The sequence below is a fragment of the Callithrix jacchus genome, chromosome X (genome assembly GCF_049354715.1).
Source record: "Callithrix jacchus isolate 240 chromosome X, calJac240_pri, whole genome shotgun sequence".
Lineage (NCBI taxonomy): Eukaryota > Metazoa > Chordata > Mammalia > Primates > Cebidae > Callithrix > Callithrix jacchus.
In genome coordinates, this window is record NC_133524.1 from 54512863 (window position 1) to 54537587 (window position 24725).

At 40.9% G+C, this 24725-nt stretch overlaps 1 protein-coding gene and 1 pseudogene across 9 annotated transcripts in view; both read right to left on the reverse strand.

The window, feature by feature from the left end:
* Positions 1-4611: 4611 nt before the first annotated feature.
* Positions 4612-24725, reverse strand: part of WNK3 (WNK lysine deficient protein kinase 3) — a 175586-nt gene continuing 155472 nt past the window's right edge. For all 9 annotated transcript variants that reach the window (XM_078364023.1, XM_078364025.1, XM_078364020.1 and 6 more), the window contains 2 exons: positions 9736-9938; positions 4612-5033 (listed from right to left, as the gene is read on the reverse strand). In XM_078364023.1, coding sequence (XP_078220149.1) covers positions 4704-5033; positions 9736-9938 — 533 coding nt within the window. In that variant the 3' untranslated portion in view covers positions 4612-4703. The remainder of the gene's footprint in view (positions 5034-9735; positions 9939-24725) is intronic.
* LOC103790247 (ras GTPase-activating protein-binding protein 2 pseudogene) lies at positions 23154-24680 on the reverse strand (annotated as a pseudogene).

A 24725-nucleotide genomic window follows, 5' to 3' on the forward strand; every position in this document is an offset into this window, starting at 1 on the left:
TCTAGCTATCTTAGTTGAAAATAACTTTAGTGTTACTTAGTTACTATCCCAGGCTCTTTCATATATTGGATGTCAGGGTCCCTGACCAATGTTTGTGTTCATCTTTCACATACAAAGACTATTTCCAGGGTGACCTGAAGGCATTTGGCTCCATAAAAACTTGATACAAATTTCAATTCAAAGGATTTTATTAAGTTTGAGTGTTACTATCTTACAATCTGCATTTTAAAAATTTTTCAATCTTCAAAATTATACCTATCAAATCAAAGGCCTTTTCTACACACTGCCCCCTTTTCTAATTCATCTTCTAAACAAAGGCAGGGGGAACAAATCCTTGATAAACTACAGAACCCAAAAACAATCTATTCTAGAAAATGGCCTCCGTACCACCTCAAATAGTTCAAGTTTTTCTGACCCAAACAGAAGGTGAAACAACAGAATCCCAAAATGATGGCATAGAGCTCAGGAAAGTACTTATGCATAATGACTGAAATACCGTATTTACTAGTATTAAACATGCTGTAGTGTTACACAGTAAACATGTGAAACAAGGAATATCTGGTTACAAACATCTGCTGAGTTTTCAAGAAAAAAAGGAATGCATCATTTTCATCACTCAGAAAAGACAGCAAAGAAGAAAGTCAATGCCTTCGTAAACTTTAGAGATTGGATAAAGTTATATAAAACCCTTACTATCAACTAATGCATTTGGCGGTTATAAGGTAACAAAATATCACTGCAGATACCTAGCAGTGTGCTAATATATGTTGAATGACAGGCCATTGCTGAAGGATTTGTCAAATATTTCACTGTGGTAGTTAAAGCAATTTCAACCCATAGCCCTTTAGGCACACAGACGAGAAATGCATCTCTAATAAAAAATGCAAAGTTATAGGCACTGGATTGTCTAATTCAGGTACTTTCTTACCATTTGTTTAATTTTTAGCTAGCTCCTACACCTAAGTCCTATATTGCCACCAGTTTCAATTATTATTCTGCTCTCCACCCCCAAATCCCCAAAGCATATTTCACAGAAGCACATGGCTCTCCACTTAAACACAGACTGGTGGCAGAGTGATGGTCCCTCTCACCTCAAACTCTTGGCTAGCACTGGGAAAAAGAGGCAGACCAGATTTATAATTTGAAAGACTACTGAGAATCAAGGCAAAAAAAGCATGTTTCACAGGCAGTGTTTACTTGTGCACCCAAAACAGCACTGAAAACGAGGTAGTTAAACAAAATTAATTGGACTAGAATTAAATCTGGGGTTCTAAAATGATACATCTCATCAAACTGTACATAACACTCCACACTCAATCCACAAATCACAGCAGAAAAGTGCCTTTTAAACTTTCACAGATAATTTTGCTGTCAAACGATTAGAATTCATGCTTGATATAAAACTAGCAAGGAAGGGATGAAAAACAGAATGAATATTTGTTATATTACAGCAAATTACCTTAAATAGAGATTCAAGACTGCTACAAATATACATAGGGTTATTTTCATTAGTACACCAATACTGGTTTCATACTCTTATGATGTTACACCCAACTTCACAGACATAGCAGCAGGTACTTCATGATGAAATGCTTACATTGCCACATATGGAGATACAGTACTATTCATCAGACTTGCACTTTGAGAAGTAAACATGGTGGCTGGACATACAGACTATCCTCCAAATAAACTCTACAAGCAGGATGGTTAGTACAACCATTTTCTCCTCTACAAGAAGGAAAATGAAAAGGACAGATTTGTGTGTTTTTTGGAAAGGAAGGCCCTTTTTATATAGTAGGTTCTTTGTTAAGTAAGAAGGGAATTTCTGAGCTTTACCTCAAGTTAATTATTTCTGCGGAGGAAAAGTACCTCAGGCAAGGATGAAAATAGCACTATTATATGATTTAGCAAAATTATGAAATAATGCAAAACCCCCGGATAGAAAACTAGCCAGTATTTACAGTCAAAGTGACTATAATCTGAACCAAACATGTAAGTCATGGGAAAAAATAATTTCAATAAAACCCCACAGTGATGAGAATAACAGTTTTTTCCATTTCTGCACAAGCTCACTTTTTTCTGTATTTTTAAATGTACACGTTACATATACATAACGTATACATATATGATAACCCAGTTACTGCAGTCAGCATGGAGACAGAAGTACACTATTCACCATCTTCAAACTTTAGAAGACTACTTTTCTTTCCAGCAAAAACCTGAAAAGATTGTAAATATTACAAGGCACTGCAAGAGTCTGCAGGCAAACAAGAATGATGAATTATATGTGGAATAGAGGTGGTGGTGGCCAAAGGCCGAACGTATGATGTAGAGCAGTCATTAATACATGTAATTGTACATGCCAGCCATGGAGCTTTTTTCATCCTGGGGTACACTAATGATTGTGACTAGAGAAGAAGGGGTCCTAAAATCTGCAGTATTTTCACTTTATAGGTTGTATGTCTCAGTGTAACTACACAAAGCTGACTTTTATAATGACACACAAGCAGTTTTAAAGAATTATGGATTTTAGGAGCATTGTTTTTATATTTATGGAAAAGAGTGCAATGCAAGCATTTGCATTACACTAATGTCCTAAAATCACTTTAAATGGCAAACCAATACTGTACAAGAAATTTGAAGAATCTGTACGTAACATTTGGACTCATACAAAACAGCAAGTTCCATGAAAAGAAAGTGGATTTTATCAACAGCAGTTCTCAAAATGCTGCCCTAGATGCCTCAAATTATAGTGACAGAATCTTCGTGATAATGGATGTGATCCTCAGGTAAGCAACATAAGACACTTCTTTTTTTTTGGAAAGGAGGTACTGAATGCCACAAAGTAGACTGTGCAAAAAAAAAAAAAAGTACACCCATTAAGTTTTCCTCATTTCCTGGCAAGCCCATGGGGTACAACTGTTAGAATGTGGAGGAAAATCTGTTAACGGTAATGTCGGGTAACAGTGTGGAATGTTTACTGGCAGACAGAACTCCTAATTAGGTAAATGTGTACTGGAAATGACCTTGAAGTCTTCAGAGTGGAAGGTAAGTAGTTTGAACATGAATACTTAGTTGGTAAATACCATTTTAATAATTCTATTTGGGTTTCACAGACTGAGCATTAGGTAACCCTGTGACTAGCCTTTAAGATTATTATGGTTAACCTTCTTAAAAAACCAAAGGTGTACATTTTGACATTGCCTCCCCTCTTCCTAAAACTGGATAAAACCCAGTAAAGTGCAACTTGACAGTGATCTCTCTCAGATTCTAAAGAGGCTGCCAAACTCATTTAAGATCTAAAATCATCTAAGATACTATAGATACTAAAAAGAAATTATAACAACCAAAAATGGTAATTAAAAAAAGAGCTAAGGACAACGTAAATAGTCTCCTTCTAGGGTCTACTATCGCACTGCAGAGCAGTGTATACCCCACATCTCTTAAAACCCTGTAAAGCCAGTGTTTCATGTGTAAGTCTCAAAACCTACTGTGTCAAGTAAATTTCACTTCAGAAGAATGGACTGAGGTGTAACTTTAATCCCCTTTGTTAGGAATACAAGGATTCCCCCCAAATGAGATTTATCATATGAGCTGTAATATATGCCTTGCAAAAGAATGCAAACCAAACCAATGCCTCTCAGATGCTCCAAACCAATGTAGTATGCATGTGAGAAACAAGGAGATAGCTGCTTTGAATTATTACTGAATCCTTAAAAGAGCAGCAGTATCTGCAGAATCAAGGAACTGTTACAGTTCTGTTTTTTTCCCCTTTCCCTCTGCCTCACCCAAAACAAGGCTTCATCCTACTGCTGTGATGATGGGAATTCACATTAAAAAGGGCTCATGTTCTGTATTGGTTGATGAAATTATTCTAATTTTTTGGGAGGCTGAGGCAGGCGGATTACAAGGTTAGGAGTTCAAGACCAGCCTGGCCAACAGAGTAAAACCCCATTTCTACTAAAAATAGAAAAATTAGCCGGGCATGGTGGCGGGTGCCTCGTCACAGCTACTCAGGAGGCTGAGGCAGGAGAATCGCTTGAACCCAGGAGGCAGAGGTTGCAGCAGTGAGCCGAGATCACACCTCTGCATTCCAGCCTGGGTGACAAAGAGAGATTCCATCTCAAAAAAAAATTGTTCTAATTTTATACACCAAAACGTTTCCTGCAGCAAGTTACCCTGCCTTCTGTGAAAGGTAGACCTAAGACAAACATGTGAAAATCCCATAAGACTCTGGCTGATGGAAGGTCTCAGTTCATCCACATTTGGGGAGAATCAATCTAAATAATTTTAAACATTTTTAAAGAAAAGTATCCAGCTGCAGATAGCAGCAGTTAAAAAAAAGGGGGGGGTGGGGGTGGAGGGGCTTCTAATAATTCAAGGAAAGTATCCTGGAAATGGTAATGCTCAAGGTGAGCTTATTAAAGCATTCTGAACAGTATTTTTAAAAAAATCAAGTATAAAAGAGGATAGAATTTGAAGTGAAAAAACACTTCTGTGTGCAGTGTTCTATGTGCAAACTGCACATTTCTGCAGAATGATGAGCTGTATCAAATATCACACTGAAACAAAAAATATATAGTCTAAAGTAAACTCAAATGAGAGAAAATATGACACAACCCAAGAGGAACAAACTTTAATATCTTAGGTGTCCTGAAAACAATTCAGAAGAAACCTCCCTTTTCTTCATCATCTACTGTGATTCATTTAGGCCCAGGAGGGATTGTGGCAGGATTCTGCACTGATGAAGTTGGAAATGGCTGCATATTCATCCCTGGCTGGAATGGTCCCCCAGATTGGGTGGGAATTACTATAGACGGTTGTGTTGTTGCTGAAATTCCTACCCACTGGACTGGATACGCCGTCCCCCCCACAGCATTATACTGACAAACATGGGGCATTCCGTATGATGATAATGGCCCAGGAAATGAAGGGAGTGAGAGTCCTTGTGGCAAGGAAGTTGGGACAGCTCCACGGATTTGGGACAGAGAAGAAATCCATGTTGGTGTGTAGCCCATAGTAGATGGAGTATTCTAACAGAAACAAAAATAAAAACCAAAGATCAGTTTATTTGGTATATGCTTTTATCAATCTATATATTCCTTCCTATTCTTTTTTTCTCTATTGCTGCTGCACAAATAAATATTCCTTCTGAGTCTTTTTGGTTTACTGTTCCTATTACTACTATCAGTGACTACCATTTTTGGAGTACCTTTCTGTATGCGAACCATAATTATGTACTTTAATTAATGGCATCTTCAAAACTGCCCTGCCTTACCTTTTCATAAAGTTATTTCCATGCATATATACATAGAAAGATACTTGACATGATGTTTATCTAAAGTTAATGAAAATTATTTCTGGGTGGTGGGATTTGAAGGTGGTATTTTTAAATTTGTACTTTTCTGCACTGATTAAATTATATGATGAACATTATTAGTTTATAGATAATAATCTGATTTTTTTAACAAGACAAATTGGAGAGGTTATACATTTTCTCTTGGATATTTCAAAGGCATCTCAGAAACAAATGCCTAAAAACCAAATGTGTGATCTTCCCCTACCAAAGCACACTGTCTGCTCACATTCCCCATCTTGGTGATTGGTACACTAGAATAGTATCCAGTTATGCGAGCCAGAAACCTAGACTTCATACCTCCCCTTCACCATACATCCATTCCATCACCAAATCTTGTCCATTTTATCTCTTAAGCATTTTTTGGAATCTGTTCACTTCTCTTCAACTCAACTTCTCCCATCTTCCAGACCAGTCAAGAGTTACCATGACTAACTCTTTTTTTTTTTTTAGATGGAGTCTTGCTCTGTCGCCCAGGCTGGAGTGCAGTGGCATGATCTCAGCTCACTGTAACCTCCACTGCCTGGGTTCAAGTGATTCCCCTGCCTCAGCCTCCTGAGTAGCTGGGATTACAGGCATGTGCCACCACGCCCGGCTAATTTTTGTATTTTTACTAGCGACGGGGTTTCACCATGTTGGCCAGGATGGTCTTGAACTCCTGATCTTATGATTCACCCGCCTCAACCTCCTAAAGTGCTGGGATACAGGCGTGAGCCACTGCGTCCGGCCTACCACGACTAACTCTTTTTTTTTTAGTTTCGCTGTTGTTACCCGGACCGGAATGCAATGGCACGATCTCGGCTCACCACAACCTCCGCCTCCTGGGTTCAGGCAATTCTGCCTCAGCCTCTTGAGTAGCTGGGATTACAGGCACGCGCCACTATGCCCAGCTAACTTTTTGTATATTTAGTAGAGACGGGGTTTCATCATGTTGACCTGGATGGTCTCAATCTCTTGACCTCGTGATCCACCCGCCTCGGCCTCCCAAAGTGCTGGGATTACAGGCTTGAGCCACCGCGCCTGGCCAATTTTTGTATTTTTAGTAAAGATGGGGTTTCACCTTGTTGACCAGGATGGTCTCGATTTCTTGACCTCGTGATCCACCCACCTCAGCCTCCCAAAGTGCTGGGATTATAGGCGTGAGCCACTGCGTCCGGCCTACCATGACTAACTCTTAACCGGACTGCCACCATCTACCCTTACCTCCGATATATAATCCTTTTCTCTTGTTTGAATCAGAGTCGTTTTTTCAAAAAACAAGTCTGATCATCATGTCAACCCTAGGGCTTAAATGGCCTTTTGTCTTTCTTAAAATACAGATGAAATTCCTTATCATTACCACTTTTAAGACCCCATCTACCAATAGATTAAAAAAAAAAAAAGACCCCATCTACCTTATATCCATTGTGCACTAAATCCTCCTTGCTCTCTTCACTTCAGCCAAACTGGCCTACTTGCAATCCCTGCACGCTCCTTTCCTCGTACAGGGCGCTTTTGCGTATGTTGTCCTTTCTGCATGGAATCATTATTCCCTCCCCTTCACCTAGCTAACACTACTCATCCTTCAGAGCTCTGCTTAATGATCACTTTCTCAGTGAAGCTTTCCTCGATTTTCCTTTACTAGGTCAAATTTCCCTTATTGTAACCTGTATCTTTCTTTTGTGATTCTTGTTCCAGTTGCAATTTTATATTTGTATATGCAATTCTGTTATGTCTAACTGTCTTAGCATAGCATAAATTCCATGAGCATAGGGACCATACTTGTTTTTACTCACCAAACCCATGTCCAGCAGAGGGCTTGGTACATAACTATTAAGCAAACAAGTATTTCTAAGTAAGAATACAGAACAGTAAAATGCAAGAGCATTAGTGAGATGGGCTCTATACACAACAGATAAAACCAACTGAACCTATAAATACAAAACTAGTTACCATATATAGGGTACCTACTATGTAACACGTGTTGTCTCATTTAATCCTGACAGCAATCCTGTAAGGCAGGTATTCTGCTTGAAAGACATGAAAACTAAGGCACAGAGAGATCAAATGACTTGTTTAAAGTCACACAACTAGTAAGTGACTGAGCTGACATCAGAACCCAAGTCTGTTAAATGACCTTCACTACTTTTATTCACACACCATTTTCTATTCACCCTTCCTCCAAACATCCTCCATTATACTCCAATAAACCGTCCTCCAACTAGAGTCGACAAAAGCCTCCATTCACACAGTACTCAGAGGTTCTCTCACTGGCAGTACAAATGCATTTATGTCTTGAAATTTGCCTCTAAGGGCTTCCAATTTTTACAATGGTGATGCTATCTGTGTATAAACTGGTGTCACGAGTAAGATAAATACAGAGTTCCCAAGGAGATACCCTGCTCACCTGTTTGGGAAATTGAGAATTTTCAACACTTTTTTTTCAATATTAACAATAAATGCATTATTTATTTAACAAACTATATGACTATATATACATACATACATGTACACAAAGGTAACACACAGAGATAAGTCTCTTTCAATTATGACTGTTAAAATTCTAAGCCCTGATTCACATTTTAATAGGTTTACTCACTTTGAAACAAAATGTCACTTACTTTAAAAATACAAAAACACAGAAATGCACAAAGTAAAATAAGGCTCAAATTCCACCATCCAGCATATTTTTCATATTTCTCTATGCATATCTAATGTATATACTTTTGCATAAATTATATTATACTGTGTATGCTGTTTTATAAGCCTGACTTCTTCCTACTCTAGAATTCACTGTAGGCATCTTTCTTCTTTTCATTGCATGTATACCTGACTAAGTCCACATGCAATAACTAGGCATCTTGTCTTTAAAACACCTCTTATAATATTCTAGCTTAAAGAGCTTTATCATTCTTTTTCATAATGAACAAATAACTTATTAGATCTAAGAATACTGACATGAAAGATAGGAAAGCTTTTCCTTAAAACCCAAACTCTCGCAACACAGGACTGAATTAACCTTCATTCCAGATGCTTTCTTCTTTGATACTTGCCGGATTAAAAAATAAATAGAACAGTCTAGCCAGGCGCGGTGCCTCACGCCTGTAATCCCAGCACTTTGGGAGGCCAAGGCAGGTGGATCATGACGTCAGGAGATTGAGATCATCCTGGCCAACATGGTGAAACCCTGTCTCTACTAAAATACAAAAAAAAAAAAAAATTGGCTGGGCGTGGTGGTGCACACCTGTAGTCCCAGCTAGTTGGGAGGCTGAGGCAGGGGAATCGCTTGAACCCGGGAGGTGGAGGTTGCAGTGAGCTGAGATCGTGCCATTGCACTCCAGCCTGGGGGACAGAGCGAGACTCTGTCAAAAAACAAACAAACAAACAAACAAAAAACCAGTTTAAAACAAGGGTCAGCAAACTACAGCCTACCACCTCTTTTTGTGAAAAAAAGTTTTTTTGTGGCTGGGCATGGTGGCTCACGCCTATAATCCCAGCACTTTGGGAGGCCGAGGCGGGTGGATCACGAGGTCAAGAGATCGAGACCATCCTGGTCAACATGTGAAACCCCATCTCTACTAAAAATACAAAAAATTTGCTGGGCTTGGTGGTGCGTACCTGTAATCCCAGCTACTCGGGAGGCTGAGCCAGGAGAATTGCCTGAACCCAGGAGGCAGAGGTTGCGGTGAGCCGAGATCGTGCTATTGCACTCCAGTCTGGGTAACAAGAGTGAAACTCCGTCTCAAAAAAAAAAAAAAAAGTTTTTTTTTTTTTTTTTTTTTAGACAGAGTCTTTCTCTGTCACTCAGGCTGGAGTGCAGTGGCACGATCTCAGCTCACTATAAACTCTGCCTCCTGGGTTCAAGCAATTCTCTGCCTCAGCCTCTAGAGTAGCTGGGATTATAGGCACCCGCCACCACACCCAGCTAATTTTTATATTTTTAGTAGAGATGGGGTTTCACCATCTTGGCCAGGCTGGTCTTCTACTCTTGACCTCATGATCTACCCGCCTTGGCCTCCCAAAGTGTTGGGATTACAAGCGTGAGCCACTGTGCCCGGCCATGAATAAAGTTTTAATGGAACAAAGCCATGTCCATTTGGTTACATATTCTCTATGGCTGCTTTTGCACTCTAATGGAGTTGTATAACAGAGTAGTTGGAAGAGTATAGCTTGAAAAGCCTAAAATATTAACTAATTGGCTCCTTCCTCTCAGAAGTTTACTGACTCATGGTCTAAAAGATAATCTGCTCAAAGATATAATGAATCGAAACAAGGATCAAAGTCTCTATGTTATCAAGTCATACCACTCTCTCACAGTAACCATAACTATAGACGTAAGCACATCAATTTCTATGGTTTTAATTCTCGTAAATCAAGTGAATCAGGTATAAACAACTTACTTCAGGTACTTTGTTCCAATTTTCTGTCTCTAATTTGTGTTGATTTTGTTTAAGTTGGTTTAAACTTGGCTTAATAAGAGAATTTCCTACTGCTTCCTTTGTCCAGTCATCCACCAGCTTGTGTAAGTCGTCTGTGAACATCCCTTTTTTACTGGCTGGGGACTGTTGGCATGATGCTGTATTATTCTCCACACACACTGGATCTACGAGAATAAAAAAAAAAAATAACAAGGAAACCATGAAAAGGAATTAAAACTCATAATCAGATAACTCTTCTTTGGCCAACAATGCAGTTAACAGAACCACACATGGGGTGTACATCAGGGTGACCGGACACTTGTTTATCTGAGACATCCTGGTTTAAAGCTGTTGTCCTGGAGTAATTGCTAACAGTACATTCTTTCACTCTCAAAAGTTTCCTCTTGTAACAGCAAATTATATGGTTATCTTAGGCATAAATCAAATATAATAAATAGTATCTCAAAAAAATTAATATAAACTCTAATCTTTTCATCAGCCTCCTCAGATAAGTGCTTAGAAGAGTTAAAGTAGAATCAAAGAATGTTAAAAATGGAAAAAAGGTCTAGTGCAAGCCACTTTTATAATGGGAAAACAAGGCCCAGAAAAAGTAAATTGACATGCCCAAGTTCTTGTAACTAGTTACCTGCAGAGACAGGCCTGGAACTCTAAAGCCTAGACAAAGAAAGATACCCTATCTTTTCAATATACCATACTGACTTTCAAGAAGCTTCAGAAAACTAGAATCTCATTTTATTTTTTACCGCTATTTCTGTTGATGATTTAAAAAGATGAATGTGTATCTAGAATAGCAGAAATGAGGACACAGATGGTTTGATGAGCCTCCTGAGTTGTGGAGCATAAGATGTTCAAATAGCCAGGCACGGTGGTTCATGCCTGTAATACCAGCACTTTCGGAGGCCAAGGCAGGCAGATCACCTGAGGTCAGGAGTTCGAGACCAGCCTGACCAATATGGAGAAACCCCGTCTCTACTAAAAATACAAAATTGACCAGGCATGATGGCGCATGCATGTAATCCCAGCTACTCAGGAGGCTGAGGCAGGAGAATTGCTTGAACCCAGCAGGTGGAGGTTTCGGTGAGCCGAGATTGCGCCATTAACCTCCAGCCTGGGCAACAAGGGTGAAACTCTGTCTCAAAAAAAAAAAAAACAAAAAAAACAAACGATGTTCAAATAAATGAAAGAAATCAATTATAGAGAACTCCATAGATATACTTTCCTAATCTGAACATCACACTAAATCTTTACATAATAATTTAGTACTATTATTCATGCTTACAATATTATTCTCACAGAAAACATTCATAGAATTCCAATTTGTCTAACTGAATTAGAAACCAAAAACTTACAGAATGGGTCAAAAATTAACTTTAGGAAATAGTTGTGAAATTTAAGCACAATAACAGTTCCAGGGATTTAACAAGCATGTAAACATGTCTTATACATTTGTTATAGTACTTTTTTTTCTTGCTTTGAGGAGTCTGTCACTCTTGCCTGGGCTGGAGTGTAATGGCATGATTGGCTCACTGCAACCTCCACCTTCAGGGTTCACATGACTTTCCTGCCTCAGCCTCCTGAGTAGCTGGGATTACAGGCGCACACCACCACACCAGAATAATTTTTCGTATTTTTAGTAGAGATGGGGTTTCACTATGTTGGCCAGACTGGTCTCAAACTCCTGACCTCGTGATCTGCCTGTCTTGGCCTCCCAAAGTGCTGAGATTATAGGCATGAGCCACTGCGCCTGGCTGGTACTTTTTTTAATCATGAAAAAAATAAAATGTAAGAGTTAATGCAAGAAGCCTCCATATTAACACTTTTTGAAACTTATAACAGGCCTGTGACATAAGCAAGTATCATTCTGTTTTATAGATGGTGAAACTGGGATCCAGAAGATCAACAACTGGAGTTATACGCTGGGGCTAGAACCCAGATATCCTACTGTCAGGTCAGTAGGCTTTCCATCGTACTCCATCATACATGCCGACTGCCGAGGTGAGTGGATCACCTGAGGTCAGGAGTTCACAACCATCCCGGTCAACGTGATGAAACTTCTCTCTACTAAAAATACAAAAATTAGCTGGGTGTGGTGGTGGGCACCTGTAATCCCAGCTACTCAAGAGGCTGAGGCAGGACAATCACGTGAACCCAGGAGGTGGATGTTGCAGTGTGCCGAGATCACGCCATTGCACTCCAGCCTAGGCAACAGAGCAAGACTCCGTCTCAAAAAATAATAATAAAAATAAAATAAATGCCAACTGATATAATAAAGTAGGAAATGGAAGAAGATATTACTTTATAAAGGGGAACATGACAATCTCAATGATTGCATATGCATAGTCTGTGAGTTTCTATGAACACTATACTACTGAAAGTTTAGATTCAAAGGTGATTAAATATTTTTGTTCGTTTGTTTTGAGACAGAGTCTTGCTTTGTCACCCAAGCTGGAGTGCAGTGGCACAATCTTGGCTGACTGCAACCTCCACCTCCTGGGTTAATGTGATTCTCATACCTCAGCCTCCCAAGTAGCTGGAATCACAGGCGTGCGCCACCACACCCGGTTAATTTTTTTATTTTTGGTAGAGACGGTTTTACCACGTTGGCCAGGCTGGTCTCAAACTTCTGACCTAAAGTGATCTGCCCGCCTCAGCCTCCCAAAGTGCTGGGATTACAGGTATGAGGCACTGCTCCTGGCCTTAAATATTAAATGGAAACATAGCAGTGTTATATAAGAAGAGTTTAATGAATTAATAAGAACATTCCCATATATGAGTTTTATAACAACATGTACTAATTTGGGGCAAACATGATATATCAAAATGACATACCAACTTGGGATCCCAATGTTTCTAAGACATAAAATCCTGAGACACACAAGTCAGCCTATAACAAAAGTATCATTTCTTCTTGTTATCCCTTTGCACATTCATCTAGATCCTGTTTATTACAGTGAGGGAGCAAAGAGCACAACATAGTTGGGGAAGACTTTGGAGCCCAAGCTTTTATAGACTGTGTTCTCACCTAGAAGAATGTCAGCAGGTAGGATTAAAAAGAGAAGAGCCGGGCGCGATGGCTCAAGGCTGTAATCCCAGCACTTTGGGAGGCTGAGTCGGGTGGATCACGAGGTCAAGAGATAGAGACCATCCTGGTCAACATGGTGAAACCCCATCTCTACTAAAAATACAAAAAATTAGCTGGACATGGTGGCGCATGCCTGTAATCCCAGCTACTCAGGAGGCTGAGGCAGGAGAATTGCCTGAACCCAGGAGGCGGAGGTTGCGGTGAGCCGAGATCGCGCCATTGCACTCCAGCCTGGGTAACAAGAGCGAAACTCCGTCTCAAAAAAAAAAAAAAATTAAATTAAAAAAATATAAAGAGACGATAGCCAGAAACATGAACATATCAATGCCCACATTTTTGCCTGTCCATCTTTCTTAGGAATATGTTTGTGCCCAATCCCTTCACCTTCTAAAACATTTGTTGCAGAGAGGTTAGGTCTAAATGTCATTAATTTAAGAACATTTCTGGGGCTGGCATGGTTGCTCACGCCTGTAATCCAATCATTTTGGGAGGCTGAGGTGGGTGGATCACCGGAGGTCAGGAGTTTGAGAGCAGCTTGGCCAACACGGTGAAACTCCATCTCTACTAAAAATACAAAATTAGCCAGGCATGGTGGCAGGTACCGGTAATCTTAGCTACTCGGGAGGCTGAGGCAGGAGAATTGCTTGAACCTGGGCAGCAGAGGCTGCACTGAGCCGAGAATGTGCTATTGCACTCCAGCCTGGGGGACAGAGTGAGATTTCATCTCAAAAAACAAAACCAACCAAGCAACCAAATGTACAAACATTTCTGGGTGAGAGAGAAAAAGATGAGAAAAGAAAAAAGAACATTTCTCCACTAAGGGAAATACAATGTTAGGACTCTTCTAGTGTATAAGCTCTGGTCTAGCAAGTTATCTTAAATACACACACACACACACACACACACAGAATTATCAAGAACAATGTGCCATACGAAAAGGAAAAAATGCTATTTGAATGTTATTCAGTGCCTATGCTTTACATAAGGTGGGATCATTTATTTATTGATTTCACCTAAAAGTTACTTATATCATAATATAAAAGACCACTTAATTCAAAGCTCACAAACCAGAAAGTACCCGATCAAAGCACATTAAAGTAAGTATTGTGCAAATGTGGTTTATGGTAAGTAGTAATAACACAGTAACTTCAAAGGTACTCTTTAATATTCATTTCTTATTGATTAAATGAATAAAACCAGAGTTCAGTTCTTGATGTTCTTTTTTGTTCTTTCCCCCAAGGTGATGCCTATATTCAGACAGTTTCAGTGATCACTCCACTGCATTATTTCTGTCTTATCCTATACCTTCATTTCTCTCTTCAATCACAATCTCACAACCAATTCCCAAATGTATTTTTCTACTTGGATATTAATAAATTATTCAATTCAGGCCAGGCACAGTGACTGACACCTGTAATCCTAGCACTTTAGGAGGGTGACACAGGAGGACTGCTTGAGGTCAGGAGTTCAAAACCAGCCTGGGCAACATAGGAAGATCCCATCTCAAAAAAACTTTGCTGGGCATGGTGGCACACACCAGTAGACCAAGCAACTTGGGAGGCTAAGGCGGAATGATTGCTTGAGCCCAGGAGTGCAAGGTTACACTGAACTATGACCACGCTACTGCACTCCAACCTGGGTGGACAGTGAGACCCTGTCTCTAAAAAACTAAACTAAAAAAATAAATAAATCGGGCCAGGCACGGTGGCTCACGCCTATAATCCCAGCACTTTGGGAGGCCGAGGTGGGTGGATCACAAGGTCAAGAGATCGAGACCATCCTGGTCAACATGGTGAAACCCCGTCTCTACTAAAAATACAAAAATTAGCTGGGCATGGTGGTGTATGCCTGTAGTCCCAGCTACTCGGGAGGCCGAGGCAGGAGAATTGCTTGAACCCAGAAGGCGGAGGTTGCGGTGAGCCGAGATCGTGCCATTGCACTCCAGTCTGGGTAACAACAGCGAAACTCCATCTCAAAAAATAAATAAATAAATAAATAAATAATTAAATTCAATATACCTGGAGTCAAACCTATTGCTGCTTAAATGTAATACTTCCAAGATATTGCATTTTTTTCCAAACCACTCAAACTCAAATCCTTTGGATCTCCTCACCAATACACACATAACCAGTCCATCACCACGTCATGAAATTCCTCCTATACAATGTCGCTTGTCTACTTTCATTTCTACCATTTTATAAGCTCTCAATTATCTCATACATAGACTACTGTGATTGCAATGATCTAAATGGACTCACTCCTTGGCTCTAGCTAATATATTCTTCACACTATCTCCAGATTAATATGAGTGGAAGCTGGGAGTGCTTAGTGGCTCACGCCTGTAATCCCAGCATTTTGGGAGGCCACCTGGCCAACATGGTGAAACACTGTCTGTACTAAAAATACAAAAATTAGACAGGCATGGTGGTGTGTGCCTGTAATCCCGGCTACTTGGGAGGCTGAGGAAGGAGAATCACTTGAACCTGGGAGGTGGAGGCTGCAGCGAGCTAAGATCGTGCCACTGAACTCCAGCCTGGGTGACAGAGCAAGACCATGTCTCAAAAGAATAAATAAATAAATAAATAATTCTGATTTAAAAAAAAAAAAAAAGCTTCAACAGTTCTTTACCGCTAACACCACCATGGTTCCCACTTGTCTATGTGGCAAAGACCTGGGAGATCATGGTTGTCTTTGCAGAACAAGTACATTATTTTATTTACTATCCTTAAACTAACATATATCACTTATTAAGTTTAAATATATAATTGTATTTTAGATCATATATATTATCTCACACTAAACACTAGCATAGACATGCTGTGGCAGCTGCCACATTTTTTAAAGTATAGAAGGAGAACTTTCTACTGTAAACCCTCCATTCCACCTAACTATTTGAAAGTTATGTCTTTCTCACAAATCTCGCATTTTTACCATTTGCATGCCTTAATATCATGCAATTCCACCTACTGAAAATACTCTTTCCACTTCCCTTAATTTCAGTTCTGTCCATTTATCCTTCAAGACCAACTCAAATCCTATCTTCTATGTGAAGCCTTCTCAGACCACTGCCATCATTCATTCCGCTCAACCCATTACAGGTACCATTTATGGTTTCAGGAAGCAATACAGTATGACAGTTAAGAGCTAAGGCTTAGAAATCAGACAGATTTGGATTCTCTCATCTATTAACTGAGATCCAAAAGAAGTTACTTAACCTCACTAACCTCAGTCTTTTCACCTAAAAAAGATAAACATTGAAAATGGAATAATACAGTAAAAAAGAAACAAAAAAAGATGAACATTAATATTTATCTACCTTACAGTGTTGTTCTGAGGATTACGATAATATATGTGATATATACTTTTTTGAGACAGGTTCTGGCTCTGTCACACTCCTGGGCTCAAGCAGTCCTCCTACCTCAGCCTCCTGAGTAGCTGTGATTACAGGCGTGTGCCACCATGCCCAACTAATTTTTGCATCTTTTTAAGAGATGGGGTTTTGACATATTACCCAGGTTGGTCTCAAACTCCTGAGCTCAAGTAATCTGCCTGCCTTGGCTTCCCAAAGTGCTTGGAGTACAGGTACGAGCCACGTGCCCAGCCTAATACATGTGGACTTCCATATGTTCTCTCCTTATCCTTTCTCCAGCAACAATAACAATAACAACGAGGGCTGGGCGCGGTGGCTCAAGCCTGTAATCCCAGCATTTTGGGAGGCCGAGGCGGGTGGAACATGAGGTCAACAGATCGAGACCATTCTGGTCAACATGGTGAAACCCCGTCTCTACTAAAAATACAAAAAATTAGCTGGGCACGGTGGCGCATGGCTGTAATCCCAGCTACTCAGGAGGCTGAGGCAGGAGAATTGCCTGAACCCAGGAGGCGGAGGTTGTTGCGGTGAGCCGAGATCACGCCATTGCACTCCAGCCTGGGCAACAAGAGAGAAACTCCGTCTCAAAAAAAAAAAAAAAAAAAAAAAACGAAACAGCAACAGATGTACACATTTCTGCCCAGGGAAGCCCATTAGAGACTTAGTGATCACATTTTTCACTGGGGGCTGGCCTCAGAGGCACATACCAAAATTCCAGACTCTCAGGAGGAAAACATGCGTTCAGCATAAATCACATTATTTGTACCAACAAACCAGGCAAAGTGAACTACTTACCAGTTAGGGAACAGAGGGAAACCAAGTTCCCACATACCAGCTAGGGCCAATCTTGCCAGCAGGCCTTTCTAAAGATAGCAGTCTCATGCCTATTATGTTAGCTCTATTCCATACAGTTTACCACAATGCTCATATTATAAGTTAACTACACAAATACATTGTGGATACCATTACATTGCAATACCATAATTAGCTGGGCATGGTGGTGCGTGTCTGTAGTCCCAGCTACTTGGGAGGCTGAGGCAGGAGAATCGCTTGAACCTGGGAGGCAGAAGTTACAGTGAGCCAAGACCATGCCACTGCACTCCAGCCTGGGTGACAGAGTGAGACTCTGTCTAAAAAAAATGAATAAACAATACCACGTATTAGCTCATATTTCCCACAAAACATGTATAATTGTGGGCAGGGGAGAAAGAATGAGGACCTATCTCTATATATGTCAAGCAGTGCTTTTCTTTTTTTTCTTTTTTTGAGATGGAGTCTTGCTTTGTCACCCAGGTTGGAGTGCAGTCGTGCGATCTTGGCTCACTGCAACCTCTGCCTCCTGGATTCAAGCTATCCTCCTGTCTAAGCCTTCTGAGTAGATGGGATTACAGGTGCCTGCCCCAACACCCAGCTAATTTTTCTATTTTTAGTAGAGACAGGGTTTTGCCACATTGGCCAGGGTGGTCTTGAACTCCTGACCTCAGGTGATCTACCTACATTGGCCTCCCCAAGTTCTGGGAGTACAGGCGTGAGCCACTGTGCCCAGCTAAACACTGCTTCCTAAAATGGGTTTCCTGGTACAATTGTTTTGGGAAATTTTGTATATTATTTCCTTTCTTGGACATTCTCAATTTGTATGAGCACATTAAAGGACCTAAGAAATTCTACAGTGGAGAGATTGGTATTTATATTATTTAATACCATATTTTGCATTTGACCATGCAGTACCTATTAACTCCCTGCTGACAATTTATGAAATGCTGTGGTAAGGCCAACAAATGTGCCCACCAATCTTGGCCAAATGGGGAAAAGATGAAATGTCAGCAAGTTTTGAAAGAGCACTATTAGAGCTAGAAATATGAAATCACCTGCTCCTGTGAGAGGCATAAAGTAACAAAACTACTGGAAGGTACATGTGGAGTATCCTATCTTTGTGAACTTGGCCTCCATGAGTTATAAAAAGAAAGAGAAAATGAAGGTAATTTAGTTCCTACTTAAGAAGACATAATCGGTCAGGCACAGTGGCTCACGCCTGTAATCCTGACTCTTTGGGAGGCCGAGGTGGGTGGATCACTTGAAGCCAGGAGTTCAAGACCAGCTTGGCCAACATGGTGAAACCCTGTCTCTTTTCTTTCAAAAAAAAAAAAAAAAGAAGAAGACATGATCATTTTTATATTAAGTCTGGTTCGAGGGCCTGGCACAGTGGCTCACCCCGTAATCCCAATGACTCTGGAGGCAGAGACGGGAAGATTGCTTGAGGTCGGGAGTTTGAAATCAGCCTGGGCAACATAGCAAGACCCCATCTCTAAAAAGAAAAAAAAATTTTTTTTAAAGATTAGCCGGGCATGGTGGTATACACCTATAGTCCTAGCTACTTGGGAGGCTGAGGCAGGAGGACTGCTTGAGCCCAAGAGTTTGAGGTTACAGTGAGCTATGATTGAGCGACTGTACTCTAGCCTGGGTGATAAAGCAAGACCTGTCTCTAAAAAATAAACAATAAAGTCTGGTTTGGAACCCATCTCAATATTTTAATAAATAATTTAACAGAAGTACAATAATCAGATACTTTTCTTCCTGCCCACTAAAAAAAATAATTTCTGCCTTCCAGCATGACAGAGTGAGGATGTTAAGAAATCTCCCTCAAAAGCAATCCTAAAATTGGACAAAATTCAAAAACAACCATTTTAGCACTCCAGAATTTGTCCTAAGGAATACAACAAAAACAGAAGCATTTATTTGTGGAAACTACTGATCTTGTCAGGTAAGAACTGTGATCCATGGTATTTTTGCAGGGGGCTGTTCCCATCACCCCCTACCAGCTCTGTTGCCCAGCAATTCTACCATAGTGGGGCATGCTGAGAAAACAGTAAGTTTGGCTGCTGCTGCTACCATAGGGGATTCACTTGATTTGGAGCTTTAGGAGCAGATACTCCATTAGCCTGAGGTTAACAGGGAGATGTGAGAAGTGAGACAGCCATAAGGACTTGAAAAATTCTCCACATTACAGGCTGGGTGTGGTGGCTCACACCTGTAATCCCAGCACTTTGGGAGGCCGAGGCGGGGGGATCACCTGAGATCAGGAGTTCAAGACCAGCCTGGCCAAAATCGTAAAACCCCATCTCTACTAAAAATACAAAAATCAGCCAGGTGTGGTGGTGGGCGCCTGTAATCCCAGCTACTCAGGAGACTGAGGTGGGAGGATCACTTGAACCCAGGGGGTAGAGGTCACAGTGAACCAAGATCACACCACTGCACTCCAGCCTGGGCAACAGAGCGAGACTCCATCTCAAAGGAAAAAAAAATTATCCACATATCAGGCCGGGTGCGGTGGCTCACGCCTGTAATCCCAGCACTTTGGGAGGCTGAGGTGGGTGGATCACGAGGTCAAGAGATTGAGACTATCCTGGTCAACATGGTGAAACCCCGTTTCTACTAAAAATACAAAAAATTAGCTGGGCATGGTGGCACATGCCTGTAATCCCAGCTACTCAGGAGGCTGAGGCGGGAGAATTGCCTGAACCCAGGAGGTGGAGGTTGCGGTGAGCCAAGATCACGCCATTGCACTCACGCCTGGGTAACAAGAGCGAAACTCCGTCTCAAAAAAAAAAAAAAAAACCCCACCTATCTCAGCTTGATTGGATGGTTCGCTAACCATAATGTACAAAAAAAGAGATAATGAGAAAAAAATCTCCAAACTCTTTAAAATTAAACAACACACTATCTATGGATCAAAGAGGAGGTCTCAAGGGAAATTAGAAAACATTCGGAACTTTAGAAAAAGAAAATATATCAAAACCCAGGGAATACTGGAGTACAAAGAATAAATTGTAATGTCTACAAAGGTTAAAAAAAAATCATTTAGGAGGTCATGGGATCCCAGGATACAATGCATTTGTCAAAATGCTCAGTACTTTAAGGCACAAAGAACGAACCTTAATATATGCAAATTTAAAGTCATTTAGGAGGTCAGGGAATCCCAAAAGGGAATGTAGAATTTGATGAAAGAATCTAACCATGTTGAAAATGTACGAAGCAACCTCATCTAAGGGGGTAGTGGAACAGATGCTGAACTATGTAACTTTGGAAATGAGTGGCACCTGTAATACTGAAGGCAAAAGAAACTGTACATAAGCATTGTATTCTACTTGATAAAGAGGTTTCCCACTGGGGTTTGGGTTAAATTTCTGAAACTACAATACTTGTATACTGGAATTAAACAAGTAAATGGCTGGAGGATGGTGGGAGCCAGGTTTCTCACTTCTGGAGTGGGAGGTTGCAGATAAGCAAGTAGGTAAGTAGATAAGGGCAGAATGATCCATGTGGTAATGGATTGGAGTTGGAAATATCAGTATGAATGCAAATTTACCTTAATAAAGATACAGATGATTACATATAGAAATATTCATGAGTAGGGATGTATGTGTGTATATATGTTAGTATACATATGCATAGTTCCTTATCAGCTAAGAGGGCGTAGAAGCAATGATATGATATTTGATAATGATATGATAATGATATTTGAGGGCCTCAAGCACTCAAATCTTGGTTTCTTTTTTTTTTTTGAAAAAGGGTCTCACTGTCACCCAGGATGGAGAGCAATAGTGCAATCACCATTCACTGCAGCCTCAACCTCCCAGGATCAAGCAATCCTCCCACTTCATCCTCCTGTGTAGCTGGGATTACAGGCGTGTGCTACCATGACCGGCTAATTTTTTTTTTTTTTGAGACAGAGTTTCGCTCTTGTTACCCAGGCTGGAGTGCAATGGTGCGATCTCGGTTCACTGCAACCTCCGCCTCCTGGGTTCAGGCAATTCTCCTGCCTCAGCCTCCTGAGTAGCTGGGATTACAGGCACGCGCCACCATGCCCAGCTAATTTTTGTATTTTTAGTAGAGACGGGGTTCCACCATGTTGACCGGGATGGTCTCGATCTCTTGACCTCGTGATCCACCCGCCTCGGCCTCCCAAAGTGCTGGGATTACAGGCTTGAGCCACCGCGCCTGGCCTGACCGGCTAATTTTAATTATCTTTTGTAGATATGGGGTCTCACTATGTTGCCAGGGCTGGTCTCGAACTCCTGGGCTCAAGTGATCCTGCTGTCTTGGCCTTCCAAAGTGCTGGGATTACAGGTGTGAGCCACCATGCCTGGCCCAAATGTTAATCCGTAGTACAATTCTCCAATAAAAGAAATTAGGGTTTCTCCTTATGCTTGTGGAAATAACTGTTTCTAGGAGTAGGATAGGAAATATTAGAAGATGCACCTGGAGCATCTTCTAGTGCCAGAAAGTAACAAAGTATTCAAAACCAAAATTCTACAAAATAGCTCACTAGTACTGCTCAAAACTATCAACAAAAACAAGGAAAGCCTGAGAAACTGCCCGGTCCTAGCACTTTGGGAGGCTGAGGTGGGTGGATAACTCGAGGTCAGGAGTTCGAGAACTGCCACATGGTGAAATCCCATCTAAAAAAAATAAATAAATAAAATAATTAAAAAATTAATAAAAAAAATAAAAAAAGAAAGTCTGAGAAACTATTAAAACCAACAGGAGGCTAAGGAAACATGACTAGTAAATATGTGGTATCCAGAATAGGTTTCTGGGACAGAAAAAGGATTTAAGGTGAAAGTGAAGGAAATCAGAATAAAGTATGAACTTTAATATAATAATAATATATCAAGATTTGTTAAAAGCAGTTGTGGGTGGAAGTAGCGGGCTGCAGCGGGGCCTGGAGCGTGGCGGCGGGACCTGGAGCAGGTGTGGCAGCAGTGGTGGCTGGGGTAGGCGGCAGCACGCTGGAGGCGGCCATGGCAAAGCAGTAAGACTTGGTGGAGTGCCCCTTTTGTGATGAAGTTACCACATACGAGAAGCTTGCCAAGATCTGCCAAGGCACCTTCGGGGAGGTGCCTTTTTTCTTGGCTCCCCCCAAAAATATAAACCAACAGAAACTCGTTATGCACTCATCAAAATGCACCAATGGGTACTCTGAACTCATTAACAGTGACATCTGCATCAGGTGGCAACAGGGACAAAATCTTTCATCTCCTTTTCCAGTAGAGACTAGTTTGTGAAATGGTGAGGGCACTTTATCTGCTTGCTGTGACCAGTGTATGTACTCATAAACCTTAACAAGACTACAAGGATATTCCAGAAGGAAATCATTTTAGTTACAAACTAAATAACAAATATCAGAACTTCAAATGCGATGGTCTTGACTATTAGACCAGACTTAGTAGCTCCATATCTAAGATTTTTCTACCTGCCCCTCCCTCTTCAGTAGAGGGATGGCTGGCTGCTCAACACACTCCCTTTTTCCTTTAAGCTGTGTACAATGATAATTGTCTTTACTGTATTTTCATTCTCTGGTAATACAATATAAGCATAATGGTGCCCTCTATTAATATATCATTCCAGTCTTGCTGATAATTTTGTGTAGTGTCTGAATTGCTGTGCTGCAAAGGCAAACAGCTGCAAAATATTGAAAAATCATCAAAATGCATAAAAATTGCAGTATCTTTAAAATAAAAATAAAAAAATGGTCTCGTTCTATTGCCAGGCAGGAGTGTAGTGGCATGATCTAGGTCACTGCAGCCTCAAACTCCTGGGCTCAAGCAATCCTTCCACCTCAGCTTCCCTAGTAACTGGGACTACAGGTGCATGCCACAACACATGGCTAATTTTTAAAATTTTTGTAAAGATGGGGTCTTGCTGTGTTGTCCAGGCTGGTCTCAAACTCCTGGCCTCAAGAGATCCTCTTGCCTCAGCCTCCCAAATTTCTGGGATTACAGTTATGAGCCACCACACCTGGCCTCCCTGACGGATTTGTTTTTATTTATTTATTTTTAATGTTTAAGCTTGGTTTCCCAAGGTTCACAGCTGGGCCCTGCCTCTGAGGTTCAAGCGATTCTCCTGCCTCAGCTTCCCAAGTAGCTGAGATTACAGGCACCCACCACTATGTCCAGCTAAGTTTTTGTATTTTTAGTAGAGACAGGGTTTCACCATGTTGGCCAGGCCAGTCTTGAAACTCCTGACCTCATGATTCAACCATGTCGGCCTCCCAAAGTGCTAGGATTACAGGCCTGAGCCACCCCGTGGAGGAGGTCCTCTTCCATTATGCTCATGCATCATTCTGCCACCCACAATTCCACGTGGACCACCAGGACCTTGATCATTGCGCCTAATAACCCTGCCAATCATCACTACCACCTCTGGTTTCTTGCTCTCTTGTAGCTCTTGTTTTTTTCTTTTTCACATTTAAATTACTTCCCCTCAAAACATAATCAGTTTCACAATTAAGATTCTCTGAACTGGTTCAGAGTCATCAAAAACCACAAAACCAAAATTTGGAAGCTTTTCCCCAACACCCTTGGTATTGATATGAAGTTCCACAACGTTCCCAAAACTCATGAAGAATTATTCCAGTTCATTTTCATCAATATCATGTAGCAAGTTACCAAGAAAAAGTTGATGACTATCTGGATAGTGAATTATTCTACGGTTGTCATAGTCACTCAGTTCCGTATCTCCTCTGCCTGGTCTCGGTCCTCTAGCGGGGAAAGCAGGTCGTTGTCTAGGTCACTCTTCACATACAGGAGGTGGCTGGGATTGAACTTCTGTTTTAGCTTCAACTCTTGGCTTTGGTGGTTCTTGTGGCAGAGAAACAGTTTCTGCCAGAGGAGGAGGAGTAGACTTCTCTAATTCTTCTAAATTCTTCTCCTCCACTTGTGGTTTCAGCTCTTCAGTCTTTGTTTCAGATTCTGGCACAGGTTCAGGTTCATGAGAGGATTCTTCCAAAGGCTCCTCTATGCCATTAGTCACAGGGTGAGCTTCATTGTAACCACTGTTTGCATTTTCTTGCACAGGTTCAGGAGATGGTTGTCTTTCTTCTTGTTCCTCTTCTACTTCATCTTCTTCATCAAGTTCAGGCTCAGAATCACTGAACACTTCCTCTTCATAACGAAACATATCATTTGTGAACATGAAATTTATTTGGAACAGATCCTTCAGGAGCCAGAACAAAGGTTTGCATAAACTTCCTTTCCAGTTTTCCACTGTTAGCAAACCCATAACCTGGACAACTACTCCATCACTCAAGGTTGCATAAGTATCCACATGATGAATTTTAGTATGACATTCACTGAAGTTCAGAGATTATACTTAGTGGTGTACATCATTTTGGCCATAAACAACTTCCTGGGGGTTTCCAAAAGCATCTACTCTACCATGAACATAGGAAGAATTCCTGCCACAAAACCTGTGTAAATATTCTGGAGCTTTATTCAGCAAAGTATAATATTGCCTCACAAACTCCCACCCTACAAGCAGCAGACTGGGATTCTCCACAACCATTTCTTTGCTGCACAATGTCAAATGCTGGTGTTTAGATCTAGGAATTCCTTTCAGCAGGTTTGAAGAGTAAGAACTGAGAAATGCGCCCTCCAGTGGCAGTAGAATGAGAGGTGTCTAGTACCCTTTTCACCACCAAAGCCCTGTCACATCAGCAGA